Raw genomic sequence first — 15,090 nt, forward strand, 5'->3', positions numbered from 1 at the left:
ATCTGTAACAGAATTGGATGTCTAGGAAGCCAAATAAGATTTGAGGTCTTAAAATAAATCCTCAAATGTTATTTCTGCTTAGTTTAAACAAATGCTTGGAGATTGTCAGAAATTACAGATGTCAGACCCAGTAAAACAGTTCTCAGAGACAATTCCTAATGGTAATAGAAGGAATGCACACAATAAAATAAATAGGCTGGGGGGGGTCGATTTTTTGGGGGGGGTGTGGGGTATAAAAAGGAATTAAGACTACACTACATAAACCTGGTATTTTTCATACAAATAATTTCAAAAGAGAATGGAAGCCAGAAGTTTCTGTCAGTAAATCTGAGCTGCCAGCACCTCCAGCCTAGCCCAGAGGGGAGTGAGCACAACCCCGAGCGCCAGGCTCAGCTCAGCCTGCAGAGGAGCAGCCCAACAGCTGGAGTCAAACGAGGTGACACCAGATCCTGCCTCCTGACTGGGAAAAGCTTTGTAAAACTCAGTCCCAAGCACAACAGAGCCCAGTTACCAACACAAGCACTGGATGGCTGCTACTCTTGGCATTCTCATTGCAAACTGTACTCATGTTTTGGCAGCCTAAAGCCTTGGGCCTTGTGCCTTATGATCTGACTGTATTTCAGCACTAGCAGGGAATGGCAGGACTGCTCCTCGCAAATCCTCTCACTGGAATAAAAGCTGGTTTTATCCAGTGTGAAAATAACGCTCAGGCAAAGTGCTTTAATCAATCATTTCCTGCTGTAAAAGGGCCCACAGAAAAGCAAAGTCCTCTTCACAGCATCATAAACATCACTGCAAGCTCCAGAGAACCCTGATCTCTGCCCTGGCTGAGCTATTTGAAGATTACTCAGTGATACCAACACCTGCATTTGTAGGTCAGTGCTTAACACTGCAGCCATAGGCACAACATCCCCCTGCCCTAAGCATCCCTAAACACCGTCCCACTCTTTCAAACTGGAATATTCAACTCTCCAGAAAGGCAGTTTGCCATTTTCTCCCCCAAGCACCTTGCTGCATTTACGTAATTTAGGCAGTAGGTCTGAGAGCACGGCTACAAGAGTGTGGGATGTTCCAGCAGCCACCTTTAAGGGACAAAAATACACATGTTCTCTGAAAAAAACCAGTTTTCAAGTTGTGAATCATCAGGGAAAGCGAGATGTCAGAATGACCTACTGAATCAGAGCATGGGTTTGCCCAGAACGCTTAGTAGAAGTTAAAGAAATGATCTTTACTTTATGGTCCATTCCTTCAAGTTTATTAGAGTTTCCAGGCAAAAATACTGCAAGGTAACAAGCGGTTTTTTCCACAGTACAATATTCAACCTCTCCTCTCGCTCCCTTCGCTTCCGCTCACTCAACATCGAGGAATCTGCAATTGAAACAAACAAAAAAATAAACTGTAGAAGCACAGGCTGGCAGGTCAGGTGCTATCCCACCCAAAAATACACTGATTTTTTTTTTTTGTTAGGAAGTTAACGTGAGCTCTCAGCCATCTTTCCTCCTGATCCCAAAGCATCTGCTGCCAGTGCCTCAGGAATGAGGAGACGTCCAGGGAATGCAGTGGTTTGCTGCAGTGCCCCAGGCCTGGCACCTCCAGCAGCCCTTCTGCAGGGCACTGCCCGAAAGCAGCCGCCACCCCAGGTCAAATGTGACCTCAGCACCTGCTGCAGGGACGTTTCCCTCTGAAGGTTTGAGCTGGTTCTTTCCCAGCAGAGCTATTCCCAGCCTCCCACTTCCAGCAGATGGAATTACACGTGCTCTTGACCCCCCTCTGCCACGGTGTAACTGGATAAGAGCACCTGCGCTGCCAGGCCAGCTTCTCTCAAACTCCTCCCGTGGAAAGGAGCTGCTTTGGGAGCACAGCTCTGCCTGGGACTCAGCTCACACCCAGCCCAGGCCTGCTCACAAAAAGCCTTTTCTAACCAAGGTGTTTTGTGCTCACAATAAGATGAATAAAATGAATCAAGATAAATAAGATGAATAAAACCCCAAACCCAAGCTGGTTTTTTGGAGGAGAATGGCCTGTTCAAAGGTTGCCGAGCTAATGAACAGTAATAATTTTTAAACTTTTAAAGAAAATGAATTCTGGAATAAGATTAAAAAAAAAAAATAATAATAATACCAGTAAACAATGAAAAAAATTTGCTTGTAACCAGACACCAAACTTGTTTAAACATCATGTATTCTATTTTGTATGGTAATAATATTAATAAACTTTAGATTTTTTAAAAAGCTGTTGCATTTAAAATATTAATCTAATCTGATATCCAGCATATTGTAACCCAAGATGTATTATTTCAGTCTTACTTCAGTAACTGAAACATTTTGCCTTATCAGATGCTGATATTTACACAGAAATTGCAGCTCTCATTAGTCACACAGCCCACTTAATTTTGTATTCCTTAGCTGTAAAATCAATCACTTAAGATGAACGAACAGAAATCCTGGCAAATACTGAAGAACAGCCACATTCCCTCAGAGTTACAGAATGATTTAAGTCTTTAAGGAAAAGGCTTTAATTTGTTCCATACATACAAACATGCAGTTAATCTTTTTCGTTTAATACGTGTAATAAAAATGTTTCAACCTTGTTTTTATGACCTTGTTTTTAGTAAAAGGTCGTAAAAGACAATGGTGTAAGACTGCACACAACTTGAGAAATCACTTGATTACAAAACTTAATTAAATATGGAACTGGCACATTGAAAGCTGACAGGAAACAGACAAAGATGATTATAATTTCCATGCTTTACTACACAGCACGGATAATTCAGTGACACAAAAACCATCATTAACTGTTTTCAGGTTATATTTCATGAGTTCTAAACATTGACCCCACGATACTTCAGACAAACCAGTAGGAAAAACAGAGGAGAGGCAGGAGGTGAAGTAGTTAAAACTGTTTTGGTGGTAATTTATCACTGAAACCAATAAATTACAGTGACATTGAATTTCAACAGAACAGCTAGAAATTGGGAGACTAATAACTGGATCTGTCCCAGAGTAAAACAGATTTTTATTACCAAGAACTTTCCAGTGCCAAAGGGTGGGGTTGTACAGCCTGATTTCCACAGCCAACAGTTTCTTTTTTTTTTAGGTTTTTGTTGTTGTTGTTGTTGTAGCCCCTGTTGGTACCCAGGTCAACTTTGTGGAGCTTAAACGTATGTGAATCAAAGATCAAGAACTTTGGGAGGGGAGAAGAATGTAAATGTGAATGGAAATACACAGCATGAATCTATTCCACGGCTTTGAAATCCTAAATCCTTCAGGTTTAGAGCTGACTGAGGTTTCTAAGATTGATTCAGGCATTGAGGCCCTCTGCATAAAGTCACAGAATCCCAGAATGGTTTGGGATGGAAGGGGCCTTAAAGCCCATCTCATTCCACTCATCACTAGGTCAGGTGGCTTCATCCAGCCTGGACTCAACAGAAAACCAAAATCAACTCCTTTTCAGTCTGTTGCTGGTTTACACCCCCAACAGGCCAGCTGAGAACACAGAGTGACCTCCCACCTACCTGTGAAGTTCCCATTGTGCTGCTCTTTGCTCATCCTTATGCGTCTCTGGTCACAGTCTGTGCCATTCTCTGCCATTTCATAGATCAGTCACGTGTGGGGATCTAAGAGCAGAAAAACCCCAAGAAAGGACAAGGTGTGCTTCTGGTTAGCAGGACTCCACAGTCAGGGGACACAAACGCTCAGCAGCTCTCCAAATCCAGCTCACACCATCAAACAGGAGCAAGTGATTCAATCCCCACAGTGACAAAGATTAAACATTCCCACCTACATAATTCTAAATTTTTCACTCAAATGACAAAACCCCCTCACTCCTAACAGCTGAACAAAAGCTCATTAAACAAACCCTTTCCACCACCCATCCCACTGTTTGGGCTCCAGGAGCAGCAGAGCTTCATGCAAACCTCACTTCCACCCTGAGATTGGTGCTTCAAGGTGCGCTCCTCATCCTGGCACTAAAGCTTTGCAGGTTGTCACCACATCAGAAACCTCCCTGGCTGAAAGATCAGCCCTCAGGGTGGTAACCAAGACACAGAGCTGCATCTCCTGCTTTGCACAGCCTGGTGTCTGGTGCACCAGAGGCAAACTCTTCAGAGGACAAGAGCTTTCTGATGGAAGCTTTGCTGACACTGCCCATACCCTCTGCTGGTTTGGCCTCTCTCTAGAGAGATCAGCCCTAAAACAAAACCCCAAAAGAACAGATGTGCTTTTCCTTATCCAGGAGAGTAAATAACACAAGAAGTGGGAGCCAGCACAAACCAGAGTGTTGCAAGAGCTGCCTTTTTGGATTTTTTTGTTGTGGGTTTTTTTTTTTTCCCCCTTTAAAAAAATCCAACCTGAACAGCTGACAATTCTTATGCAATCAAACACAAAGAGAGTAACCAGTCAGACTCCTTGACTTAAGAATGCTCTCTTGAACATTAAAACACTTTCTGGAGTTTTATTTGGAAAAGAGAATCCCATAAAGCTAAAGAATTTTATTTGCATTGTATTTCTCCTTGTAAGCACACTCAATTTACAGTTTTTGATACGCTGCTTTTGTTGGAAAGAGAAGTGATGCAATATTAAAATGACAGGTTATATAAAACTGTCCAGTGGAAGACATTAAAGTTCTACAGAAAAAAAAAAAATACTTCCCTATTGATTTATGTTCTGCTTAAGAGCCAAGCAGCAAACTCAGGTTTGGTAAACAGGAGTGAGATCACCCCTTGGATTCAGACTGCACTAATTTTGTCAAATTTTTAAATAAAATGTTCAAAGATTTCAGACGCTCTATTTGACATTTCCTGGGTCTCACAAGTCAGTTTTAGACAGGTGTTTTTCTAAACAGGTACAAGCCTCAGGCAGTACTTGCAATACAGATAAAATTGCTAGCTAGAATCTATTTATTAAAGGTTTTAATTAAAATCCAGTAGTTAAAAGCACTGAGGTCTCAGGAAGGAGTCCTTACTCCAACACCTCCCCCTGACACAACATGTGCAGACACAGAAATCTGTCTGGTTAAACAAGGCAGCAGAAACTCATCTGATGCATGTTACAGCTTTTATTCACTGCAACCTGAACCCCAGAATACCCAAACCACCTAAAAAACTAAAAAAGCACCTTTGCAAAAGCTGAAAAATGCTGAAAGGGCTCCGGAGTCAGCCAAGGACAAGAGGCCTGAGCTGCTGCAGTGGGAGCTCTACAGCATCACTCTGCAGTCACCTGCAACCCAGGGATTGCTCAGACCCCAGGGAAACGTGAAGCTCTCCCTCCCCCCAGGTGAGTTTAGAGTAGCCTGACACCCTGGAGCTGCCCCAGCCCTCAGCTGAGGACAGCAGGCCAGTCGCTGTGGCAATATCAGGATCAAGTGTTCAGCCACCCCTTAATTCCATCAGGACAGGGGGATAGTGGAGCGTTGCGTTTCTGACTGCACTCAGTTGTGCTTGTTTTTATACACATTTAAATAAGTGCTTATGAACATCTACAAGGTAAGTTTATATACACACATACCCATGTATATACCGGATGAATTTACACACACAGAGCCCAAATTGCACAGGGCAATATTTGAATTACACACCCACACGCAGCAAGCCTGATGTTCACAGAAAGCAGCTTAGGAAGCAAAAGCCATCCAGAGCTGTTGAGCACACACAGCAACACGAAAAAAAAGTGTTCTGGCTTAGGGAACTTCAGTCACATTTTGATGATTTAAATATAGCAAAGATTAGGAAAAAAAAAAAAGCCACAAATTTCAGTGAAAGCCACGCGTTCCTCGTTTTGAAATCCATATTTTTTCATGTGTGCAAATCTAGCCTTCAAAATTAAAGTCTCAGCTGGTTTGGTCTCTGCTCTCAGCTTAATTACACCCCAAGGAAGTTTATTTAGTGCAATGCCAAGTGATGCTAAAGCCTAGGCTGTGCACAACACTGAATTCCAGTGCAGTCCATAAACTCCTGCATCTCTGGGGGTCTCAGGTGTCTTGTCCCCAAGGCATGACAGCCTTTTTTTTTTCAGGAGCTCAACTGCCAGAGCCACTTTTACCCTGCCTGCTTGGAAAGGCACTAATCCAGGATTAGCTTTGCATAACACCTCCTCAAGTACACAAGTCAATGTTTGCACTGAAGCAGATAAATAATCCCCTTCCACACTTCTGAAGGACAAATACTTGTCAAGAAGGTCTTAAAGTTCAACCATTCTGCAGGAAAGCTTAAAAAAATTCCTATTTAAAAACACAGCTGACTGGGAGATGGGACAGCTATCACATGGCAGGGCTGAATGGGCTGTAAACCCCTCCTGGCTCCAGAAAAGAACCTGCCTGGCTTACCCAAAGTCTAATTATACTTAAAGCATCTTACAGAGGGACTGGAGGATGCACATCCCCTCAGCTCAGCACCCTGGATCTCCTGTGGTGCTTGATGCCCATCAGAAACACCAGTCCTGCATTAATGCCTCCCCACAGGGGTTAACTGGAGCGGGAGTCCGACCCAAAATGGAGCTCTCCTTCATTAACTCACTCCATATTCTCCAGTCTACACCCAATCCATGAGAGCTCGCCACAGGAAATTAAATTCCATCTGCTAAACAGAACTTCGCTTCTGACAGATGCTGGGGAAAGACACAGAGCCCATCTCTAAAAATAAATTTGCCTACTACATGGAGTTCTTAGCAGCAAACATAAAAATAAACTATTTAAAAGAGCGAGGAAAACAACTGTGGCCAGTTTTTCTATCAGGGTGGCTTAGATCATTTGTCAGAGCTGAGCTCACACAAGAACTGCTTTGTAGGGCTGAACAAAGAGCTCACAATAAACTACTGAGCTTTAGTGCAACACAAAACATGAAGGATAAAAAGACAATTATTGCTAGTCAAAAATGCAAATTGGTGAACAAAAAAGGTTTATGGTAACTGTGACTGGCACTTCACAGCATAAGTGAGACAAAGGAAAACAAGCTATCAGAGCATGAGAACACAACAAAATTGGGCACTGCAGGATCTGCTCTCTGTAATCAGAGAAAAGGACAAAAGTCTCTTCTCTGAAGCTCTGGGGAGGCTGTGGAAGCACCCAAGTGCTGGGTGCACTTATGCAAAAGGAGCCAGTTCTGGACAAGGCAGTTGGGTGTCTGCACTCTCACTTGGAGGAGCAGAATGTGGACTCATGTTCTGTGCTAAGGATTTTTGGAGGACTCCTTTCCAGTGTGCTGGAACAACAAGGAAGCTGTTTTCATGACCTCACTGCTCTCCCAGACATTGCTGGAATCACTAATTCTTACCACTTCTAATGAAAGAGCCCTGACTCTCATCTCCATCAGTTCCTGCTCACACAGCTCCCAGAAGCAGAGTTAGAGCATTTTGTTGTTTCCCTCAGCCATCTCAGAAACACATAATTTTCAGTTATTTCTTGCATTTAAAGCCAAATGTTCCAATCCTGCTGCTTCTTTCTCCTCAACTTTTCAGATATTCCTTCTCCTTTTTCTACACCCCTGTTCTTCATTTACAATAAGGAGGAAAAAAGGATTAAAATCCAGCTTTTCCAGGTGGGTAAAGGATTGCACTAACCTAGACAGTGCTGCACACCTGTGAGAGGGGTGTTTTTTCAGTCTTCAAACTCTCGACAGAGAGAAGAAGTTAACAATTCCCTGGCAAAGAAACAGCTTGGAGAGCACTTTGCCTCGAAAGCCAAAGCCTGCCTGGCACAGGAAACCACACTCAGGTGAAGGATGGGATCAGTTCAGAAGCGAAACATTACATACCCCTTCCAGCTCCTGACAGTTATTTCCTCTCCACCACCTCTCCAGGATCTGAAGGCAGTGGAAGAGCCCAACCACGTCCTCAGCTCTGCAGCACTCCAGGCCAGAGCGACTCCTCTTGCAAAGCTGCTGCCCCTAGAGAGCGAGAGAACACCGTTCATGTGACACCGGGGTGACACAGCCCCTCGCCTGGAGGTTAATGACTGTCCTGAAGATGACAGAAAATAGAAAAAGTGACTGCTCGATTATTTTTCCAGTCCTTCAGCACTCCTGGGAAGCATTCAATTAAAATAAATGAGGCCACATCTGAAGGATGTTCCAAATCTCCACAGATTTCGCTGTAATGGGTTATTTTTATATCAGTGCGTTTATTCCCATACTAAAAATGTTTTCCTAACTAAAACAGTTTAATTCCTCAAAGGAGAAGTAATTCAGTTAAAGACCACAGGTTTCCATTTTATGGAAAATGGGTTATGGGTTATGCCTCTGTACACCAGACCTATTTTCCAATTCCTACCCAAATAAATCATCTTAGAATTTAGAGCTAAAATTCCCTTTTCATTTTTTCCCAAAAGACTTTGGGATGCCTTTTAGGGAAGACTGTTGTAACATGAGCTTCAGGGATGCCATGCAATTTCTTTTGAGTTAACTGAAAGTTCTGTCCCTGCCATTAAAGCCACATATATTAAACAGATCTTTCTGGTGTATTTTTTCCTTTGGTGAAACACGGATTTTGATTACATCCAGCAGCAGAATCAGGTGCTATAATGAAGCAGTAGAGAGGCTGTGCAATAAATAGATGAAAAGGTGAGACCCAGGGATAAGAGGATATGCAGAGGAGGCACAGCACGGATGAAAAGGGATGAACACAAGGACCTGACAAAGCCCGGAGTGGCTGAAAGCAGCTCCTGAGATAACAAATTCTCCTTTTCACAGGAACAGTCTCTAAGTGGAGCCAATTCAGATTTCACACTTGGCCATCCAGTGAGGACACGCTGCCCAGACAAGGCTCACAGAGGCCAATTCTGAGCCCTGGGAGAAAGAAAAATATTCTTCTAATAAGCTCAAAATACCCTGAACAACTGCCTGCCTCACTAATTACATCTCCTGGCTCTCTCTGGTCCAAGCAGCACCAACACCAGCGAGGTTTGGTGGTTTTGGTGCTGTCCCATGGCTGTGTTTGAAGCTGGTACAATAAACTCGGTGTTGCAACAGCTTCAGCGTTGTGCCCTTTGTCCTCAGGGAATGGCAAAGTCCACCCAGCTCACACTTGTCCACAAGGAAGAGAAGTTAAAGTTCCAACCTGAAGATAACTCTGTCTCCCACCACAATACATCAGGAATTATAGGTTTGGGGTGTTTTTTTGTTTTAAACCCACAGTTTTTTAAGAACTAAGGAATTTCCAAGCATGCACTAATGGCACAGATCACCCTAAGGAGAGCTGTTCGAGATGCAGTCAGAGGCAGTTAAGACATCCAGAAGGAATTCCAAGACAACAACTTAGAAAAAAGCTTTAAGGTGGAAAGAGTGCAGTTGCTGCAGCCTACTCACCTTCCTCATTGCTACCACCCACTTGAAAGCTACTGAGTCTCCTCCTACCCTTCCTCACAGCAATTAAAAACACCCTTGATTGCAGCAGCTCAGCAGGACACGAAACAAAGCTCCGACTAACAAAGAGAGCTCACCTTCCATTGCACAACTGGAAGCTGGCTTTTGAAACCCTCATCTGAAAACAGGGGATGAAGGCATCGTTACAACTTATCCCATGAGGAATAAAGGGAAGTCTATTCCATGCTGCAGAAATAATGGATTGGAAGAAGGATGACTGACGTAATGAAGACTGTTTCAATGGTTAAATTAATGCATTAAGAAGAGCTGATGTATGTTAGCATAAGGTGTTAGGAAGCATGAGAACCCCCCATCAAACTGAGGTGAAACAACCTCTAAAGGGGCAGAATTCCTAACGGCAAAACAGCACCTAAATCCACTGCCCAACAAAATACACGTGGTCCAAGGGAAGAGAGAATAACACCACACTCTCTCCACCTCAACCCACATTGTCACCATTAACTAAACCAGGATAACCACTTGTTGGTAAGCACAGAGCAGAGAAAACAAGAGCAGGAGAAAACCCTGAAGCAACGCCATAGGTGCAGTTGAAAGGGGATAACCTGGATTCACAGCACTTTAGAGATAAATAGCTGCTATCAACCGCACTTATCAACCCTTCCCTTCCCTCAGGTCACCTACATGACCTGCCAAGCATCTGAGAGGCAAAACTGGGATAAAAGGGGAATCTTGCTGCTTTGTTGTCTCCTGTAAACACCAGGTGACATTGGCTAGAGAAATAAAAGCCAGGCGAGGTGCTTAATCCCAGTCAGCAGAAATGTTCCCATGGATTTGGGCCACACACCCACAAGCCCCGGGCAGCCCATGGCGATGCAGGGAGCACCCAGCCGGCAAAGCACAGCACATTCCCAGCGGAAAAGCACACAAAGGCCATCGCTATCTGACTCCCCGCAGGGAGAAGGACGGATTTCTCCCTGTGTCATCAGGCACCGTCCCTTGGGCCGGAGAAGGACGAGTTTATCCCACCCTCCCCTGGGCTTTGGGAGAGCAGAGCCGCTCTCCAGCGGGGTGAGATGGCAGCGGCTCATTTCTCGCCCTGAAGGCCGGCGAGAAGCAGCAGCCTTCCCTCCCTCCCTGCCTCTCCACAGCGTTCCCGACCATCCCCCTGCTCCCACACGGGTCCCTCCGTTCGCACAGCACCGGGGGCCGCCCGGGCTGGGGGTCCCGTCCTGCCGCCGTCACCTCAGAGCCGGAGGAGCCGTGAGGGGAGCGGAGCAGGCAGCGCTGAGGGGTCCCGCTGAGGGGCCGGTGACGAGATCCCCGCCCGCCGGGAGAGCCCCGGGCCCGGCCCCGCACTCACCACGCTCCAGCAGCTCCGCTCGGGCCCGGCACAACGCGGAACTGGGCCCGGCAAAACACGCCCCGTCCCGCCCCGGGCTCCGTCACTTCCCGAGCGCCTCGGCTCCGTCACCTCCGGGCGGGCGCGGCGGAGCGGCCGGGCGGGAGCGGCAGGTGAGCGGTGAGGGGGATGCTCCTTCATGGCCCCCTCATGCGCCCCCTGAGGGGTCCCGCACGGTTCGGTGCCCGCTCGGTCCTTGCCCTCAGCGCTCGGGCTCCAGCGCGGCCGGGCCTGGCGGGGCTGAGGTGCCGCAGCCCGCGGTGGAGCTGGAGGCGGCCCCTCTCCACAGCTGAATTTGGGGTATTGACTTAAAACCTCCAGCATTTCACCGTTTCTCTCCCCGTTTTTAGGTGTAATTTTGACATGAGGAAAGGCTGAGAGAATTGGGAGTGTTCAGCCTGGCGAGGAGAAGCTCCGCGGTGAACTAATTGTGGCCTTCCAGTACGTGAAGGGAGCTTACAGGAGAGGTGGGGCAAGACTATTTACAGAGGCCTGGGGTGACAGAACAAGGGGGAATGGGTTCAAATTGGCTGAGAGGAGGGTTAGATTGGATATTAGGAAAAAAAATTTCCCACTGAGGGTGAGGAGGCCCTGGCACAGAGTGCCAGAGAAGCTGTGTCTGCCCCTGGATCCCTGGAAGTGTCCAAGGCCAGGTTGGACAGAGGTTGGAGCAGCCTGGGATAGTGAAAGGTGTCCCTGCCCATGGCAGAGGGTGGAACAGATGAACTTTAAGGCCCTTTCCGACAGAAACCATTCTATGATTCTGTGATAATTTGCTGTTTTATCTCAGCTCTGCTTGCTGAGTCGAAGCCCATCACCAGTGAGGTGTCTGCAGTCAGAAAGCTGTGTCTGGGGAACTGTTTCTTTGCTCTAACAAATGTTCTTTGTCTTCAAATAACCAAGGGCAACCAGGTGAGAGCACCCAAAATGCTCTCAGAAGCTGAGAAATGCTCAAGTGAATTCTTTCTTCCCTACCTTTCAGAGGCAGTCTCCAAACTCCACCATGAGTTCTCTCTTTGAGCCCCAGTTCCTGAACGTCATCTTTGGAGTTGTGTGCGGCGTGTGCCTGGGCTGGGGCATCCGGGGGAGGCTCCGCAGGAAGCCTGGAGCTGGGATAATGCCAGAGCCTTCCAGCAGCCTGGGGGGCGAGGCCGACATCATGGGAGAGTCCGGGGAGCTCAAGCTGGTGCTGGTCGTCCGCAACGACCTGAAGATGGGCAAGGGCAAAGTAGCAGCACAGTGCTCCCATGCTGCTGTCTCTGCCTACAAGCAGGTTCACAAAAGGAATCCCGAGCTCCTGAAGCAGTGGGAATATTGTGGGCAACCTAAAGTTGTCCTCAAAGCTCCAGATGAAGAGACTCTGGTGCAGCTGCTGGCCGAGGCGAAGCGCCTGGGGCTGACTGTGAGCTTGATACAGGATGCTGGGCGTACTCAGATAGCTCCAGGCTCCAGGACAGTCCTTGGGATCGGACCAGGACCAGCTGATGTCATAGATAAGGTTTCTGGTCACCTTAAACTCTTCTAAACCGGTACCAAAAAGACCTGGATGTGTTCGTGTATGTCAGTACTGAAGGGATAAAAATCCAGGTTGGGTTGGTTTGTTTCTGTTTCCATGTCTTCCCACAGTGTTAATAAAATAAGCAAGTTTTGTAAGATTTGAATTCGTAAATCATGAGTTTCTCCAGCTTGTGTTCCAAAGGGGAAAGAAAACCCTAGACTCAGGACAGCTGAGGAAAGCAGAGCTGGCACAAGGAACCCAGTGAATTTACAACTTGTGTGACTGATAGAGGATTTTGCACGTTGATTGATAGAGTTTAAGAATTTCCTCTTTTTCCCTGTTTTTTGCAGAGAATACACTCTTTAATTCTGCAAGGCTCAGCTGCTGAAGCACTTAAGAACTGGAGCTAACTGAGGCCAACTTCCTGCCCAGACAACTGCTTCTAACTGGTACCAGGCTGACCAGTTCAACTGGATTTGCAGCCCAGACCAGTAAACAGTTGTGGGGAGCAGCTGTAAGCTGAGCTTCCCTCTGGAGGGGCCTGTGCAGCTCCTACACGTGCAAAAACGTGCAGTTAAGGCAAGGTGTGGGGAGTTACCCTCCATATAACAACTGGGCACTCGGGGACAGACTTAAATCCTGGTTTTCTTGGGATTATCAGGTGCTGCTGGCTTTAAGGAAGCACCCTGTTACAGACATTACTGCACAGTTCAGAGCACACCTTGGGGGTTCCAGTAAATTGTATTTGTACAGTTTGTGAGAGTTCTGCTGTTGAGCACCTTTGCCAGCCTCTCAGCCACGTGTTCCGAGTGTTGTGGAACAGTTTGTAGGACTGGGAACAGGATTTATCTCCATCTCCAGCCATCCACAGACCCAGAGGGAAGGGCAGAGGGGCTGAAATGCCAATAAACAATGGGGATGGAAACATTTTCATACTGCACCTTTTACTGAGAGGCATAATCCTTTTCAGAGACTCGCTGCAGACTTGTGCTCCACCCTGCTGACCACAGAGAGCCTGGGGCAGGTGAGCCCACTCCATGGAAGTGCTGCAGGATCACAGCACACAGCTGTGGAGCTCACAGGAGGGAGTGGGATGTGGATCCTGATGCCCAGCGTGGCTCCTGGTCAAGAGCCAGGAGCTTCTAGAGCTGTTGGAAATCTGGCCGGTGCCGTCAGACTCGTTACACTCAAATATGACAGTATTCATAGAGAAACATTTAAGTCAATTTTATTTGAAGCTAAATATGTTTAAGGCAATTTACATACCTAGAACATGATCTCAATTAAACTGGCACACCCTACCACAATCCTAATGTATCATCTGGTCCAAGATGCTGGAGTTGACCACAGTGCAGCCAGCTGGTGAAAAGTGCTATTTTCTTCTCTCTGGCATAATCTTTCTCTAGAAAAAGCGTTACATATTTTCCTGTGTTGCCCCCTCAGTGCAAGGCCCCGCTACTGGTCCCCGTTGCTGCTCTGCTGCTGGCCCCTCAGACCCCTGGCTGCACACACCTGCCTTGCCCCCCACTACCAGCACTAAAATTCTTGGTTTGAGTCCAAAGGTCCTTTTTTTTTTTTTTGAAGACAGTAAAGTGAAGCTACCACTATGCAGCATGTCCACAGTCCAGTAATTTATTTTTAAATTGCGTAATTTCAAATTGCACAAACAAAACTGAACAGCAATATGCTTGAATTCTCTCTTCTGTACACTCAAAACAGTGATCTAAAACACCACAATATCCAACATACACAAACCTCAGGGCAGGGTTAGTAAATACACAGATTGGAATCATGGTGCTCTGTTCCTGAATGGAATGTCCCACAAAAGCACAGGATACAGCACAACATAAGGTCATTTGTTACATATGGAGTGAGCAAAAAGACACTAGCATTTTCTATATGCATAACTGGAAAAACCTGCATAGGTTAAGGGAAAAAAAAAACAAACAAAACCAAAACAAAACCCAAAACTTTTAATCATTTTAAGTCAGGCAAGGTTGTCTGTACGCATTTTAAATTCTTTTAGAGCTATGCAATCCAACCCAGGGAGGATATGCTGATTAGTGTTGTCTCTTGTCAGCAGTTCTTGCAAGGTCAAATACAAGTATCTTGGCTTTAGCTTTCTCCAAATATACAGTGAGATTTAAATGCATTTAGAATAGACAGTACATACCGGAAGCTGCTCACATACAATGAACTTAAGATTCAATATTAGAGTGTAACACTATAGAGTGCAAATCAGAATCTTCACAATAGACTTAATGGTAATAAGCAGTCCTGCAAAAGCCCACTTGAACAAAGTCGTTTAAACTATTCCCCTTCCGAAAGTAAAAGTCTAAATGACATGGAATGTGAAAAAGATTTAACAGAAGTGATTCAAATCGTTTGCGCTAGAAAAAACAGTCCTTCATGAAATAAAGGTTACAAGAACACGAGGCAGAACTCTTTGCTTTTCCCTGTTATGAGTTAAAGCGGGGAGGGACGGTGGAGTTTCAGTAAGAAAAGTTGCTGCTCCAGACTGACTTGTGCTGCATCTCACATGCTGTAGCCGAAGCCGGGCTGTGGCTGCCCGTAGGGAGGGGCCGTGTAGCCGTAGCCGAAAGGTGCCTGTGGAGGAACTGCCACGCTGGGTCCTGCTGTCAGCATCAGCTGGGGCTGGCCTGCAACACACAACGGGCACCTTACTCCTCCTGAACTGAGAAAGCGCTCAGCAAAAGGCCCGAGAATTTTCAGGAGGTATTTCTGTGTTTCACCAGGAAGTCCCTGCTGACCTGGACTGGGCTTCTTCAGGGCCAGAAGGGGTATTTTCCCACAAAACCTCAGGATTCGTGGCTAAAAAATACTACAGTGTAAAGTATATGAAGAAACTCTAACTAGAAT

General features: G+C 46.1%; 3 protein-coding genes across 8 annotated transcripts in view; 1 reads left to right on the forward strand and 2 right to left on the reverse strand.

The window, feature by feature from the left end:
- VMP1 (vacuole membrane protein 1) overlaps window positions 1-10,748 on the reverse strand; it is a 59,985-nt gene extending 49,237 nt beyond the window's left edge. Inside the window, exons 1-4 of one of the 4 annotated variants that reach the window (XM_040082211.2) lie at window positions 10,674-10,748; window positions 7,748-7,879; window positions 3,515-3,616; window positions 1,233-1,368 (exon numbers count right to left, since the gene is read on the reverse strand). In XM_040082211.2, the coding sequence (XP_039938145.1) occupies window positions 1,233-1,368; window positions 3,515-3,590 (212 nt within the window). In that variant the 5' untranslated portion in view covers window positions 3,591-3,616; window positions 7,748-7,879; window positions 10,674-10,748. Of the gene's footprint in view, window positions 1-1,232; window positions 1,369-3,514; window positions 3,617-7,747; window positions 7,880-9,429; window positions 9,449-10,555; window positions 10,639-10,673 lie in introns of those variants that run through there. The other 3 variants (XM_040082209.2, XM_040082210.1, XM_040082212.2) reach the window with 3 other exon arrangements.
- A 12-nt stretch (window positions 10,749-10,760) lies between these two features.
- PTRH2 (peptidyl-tRNA hydrolase 2) lies at window positions 10,761-12,381 on the forward strand. 2 transcript variants are annotated; one of them, XM_040082214.1, is made up of 3 exons: window positions 10,761-10,825; window positions 11,063-11,179; window positions 11,695-12,381. In XM_040082214.1, exon 3 carries the CDS (start codon window positions 11,716-11,718, stop codon window positions 12,235-12,237), a length of 522 nt encoding a protein of 173 aa, XP_039938148.1. In that variant the 5' UTR covers window positions 10,761-10,825; window positions 11,063-11,179; window positions 11,695-11,715; the 3' UTR covers window positions 12,238-12,381. The 2 variants fall into 2 exon arrangements, with proteins under 2 accessions (XP_039938148.1, XP_039938147.1); XM_040082213.1 differs by having other exon boundaries at window positions 11,063-11,153.
- A 1,445-nt stretch (window positions 12,382-13,826) lies between these two features.
- Window positions 13,827-15,090, reverse strand: part of CLTC (clathrin heavy chain) — a 29,601-nt gene continuing 28,337 nt past the window's right edge. For both annotated transcript variants that reach the window (XM_040082699.2, XM_040082698.2), the window contains one exon: window positions 13,827-14,870. In XM_040082699.2, the coding sequence (XP_039938633.1) occupies window positions 14,746-14,870 (125 nt within the window). In that variant the 3' untranslated portion in view covers window positions 13,827-14,745. The remainder of the gene's footprint in view (window positions 14,871-15,090) is intronic.

This window comes from Hirundo rustica, chromosome 19 (genome assembly GCF_015227805.2).
Source record: "Hirundo rustica isolate bHirRus1 chromosome 19, bHirRus1.pri.v3, whole genome shotgun sequence".
NCBI classification, from domain to species: domain Eukaryota; kingdom Metazoa; phylum Chordata; class Aves; order Passeriformes; family Hirundinidae; genus Hirundo; species Hirundo rustica.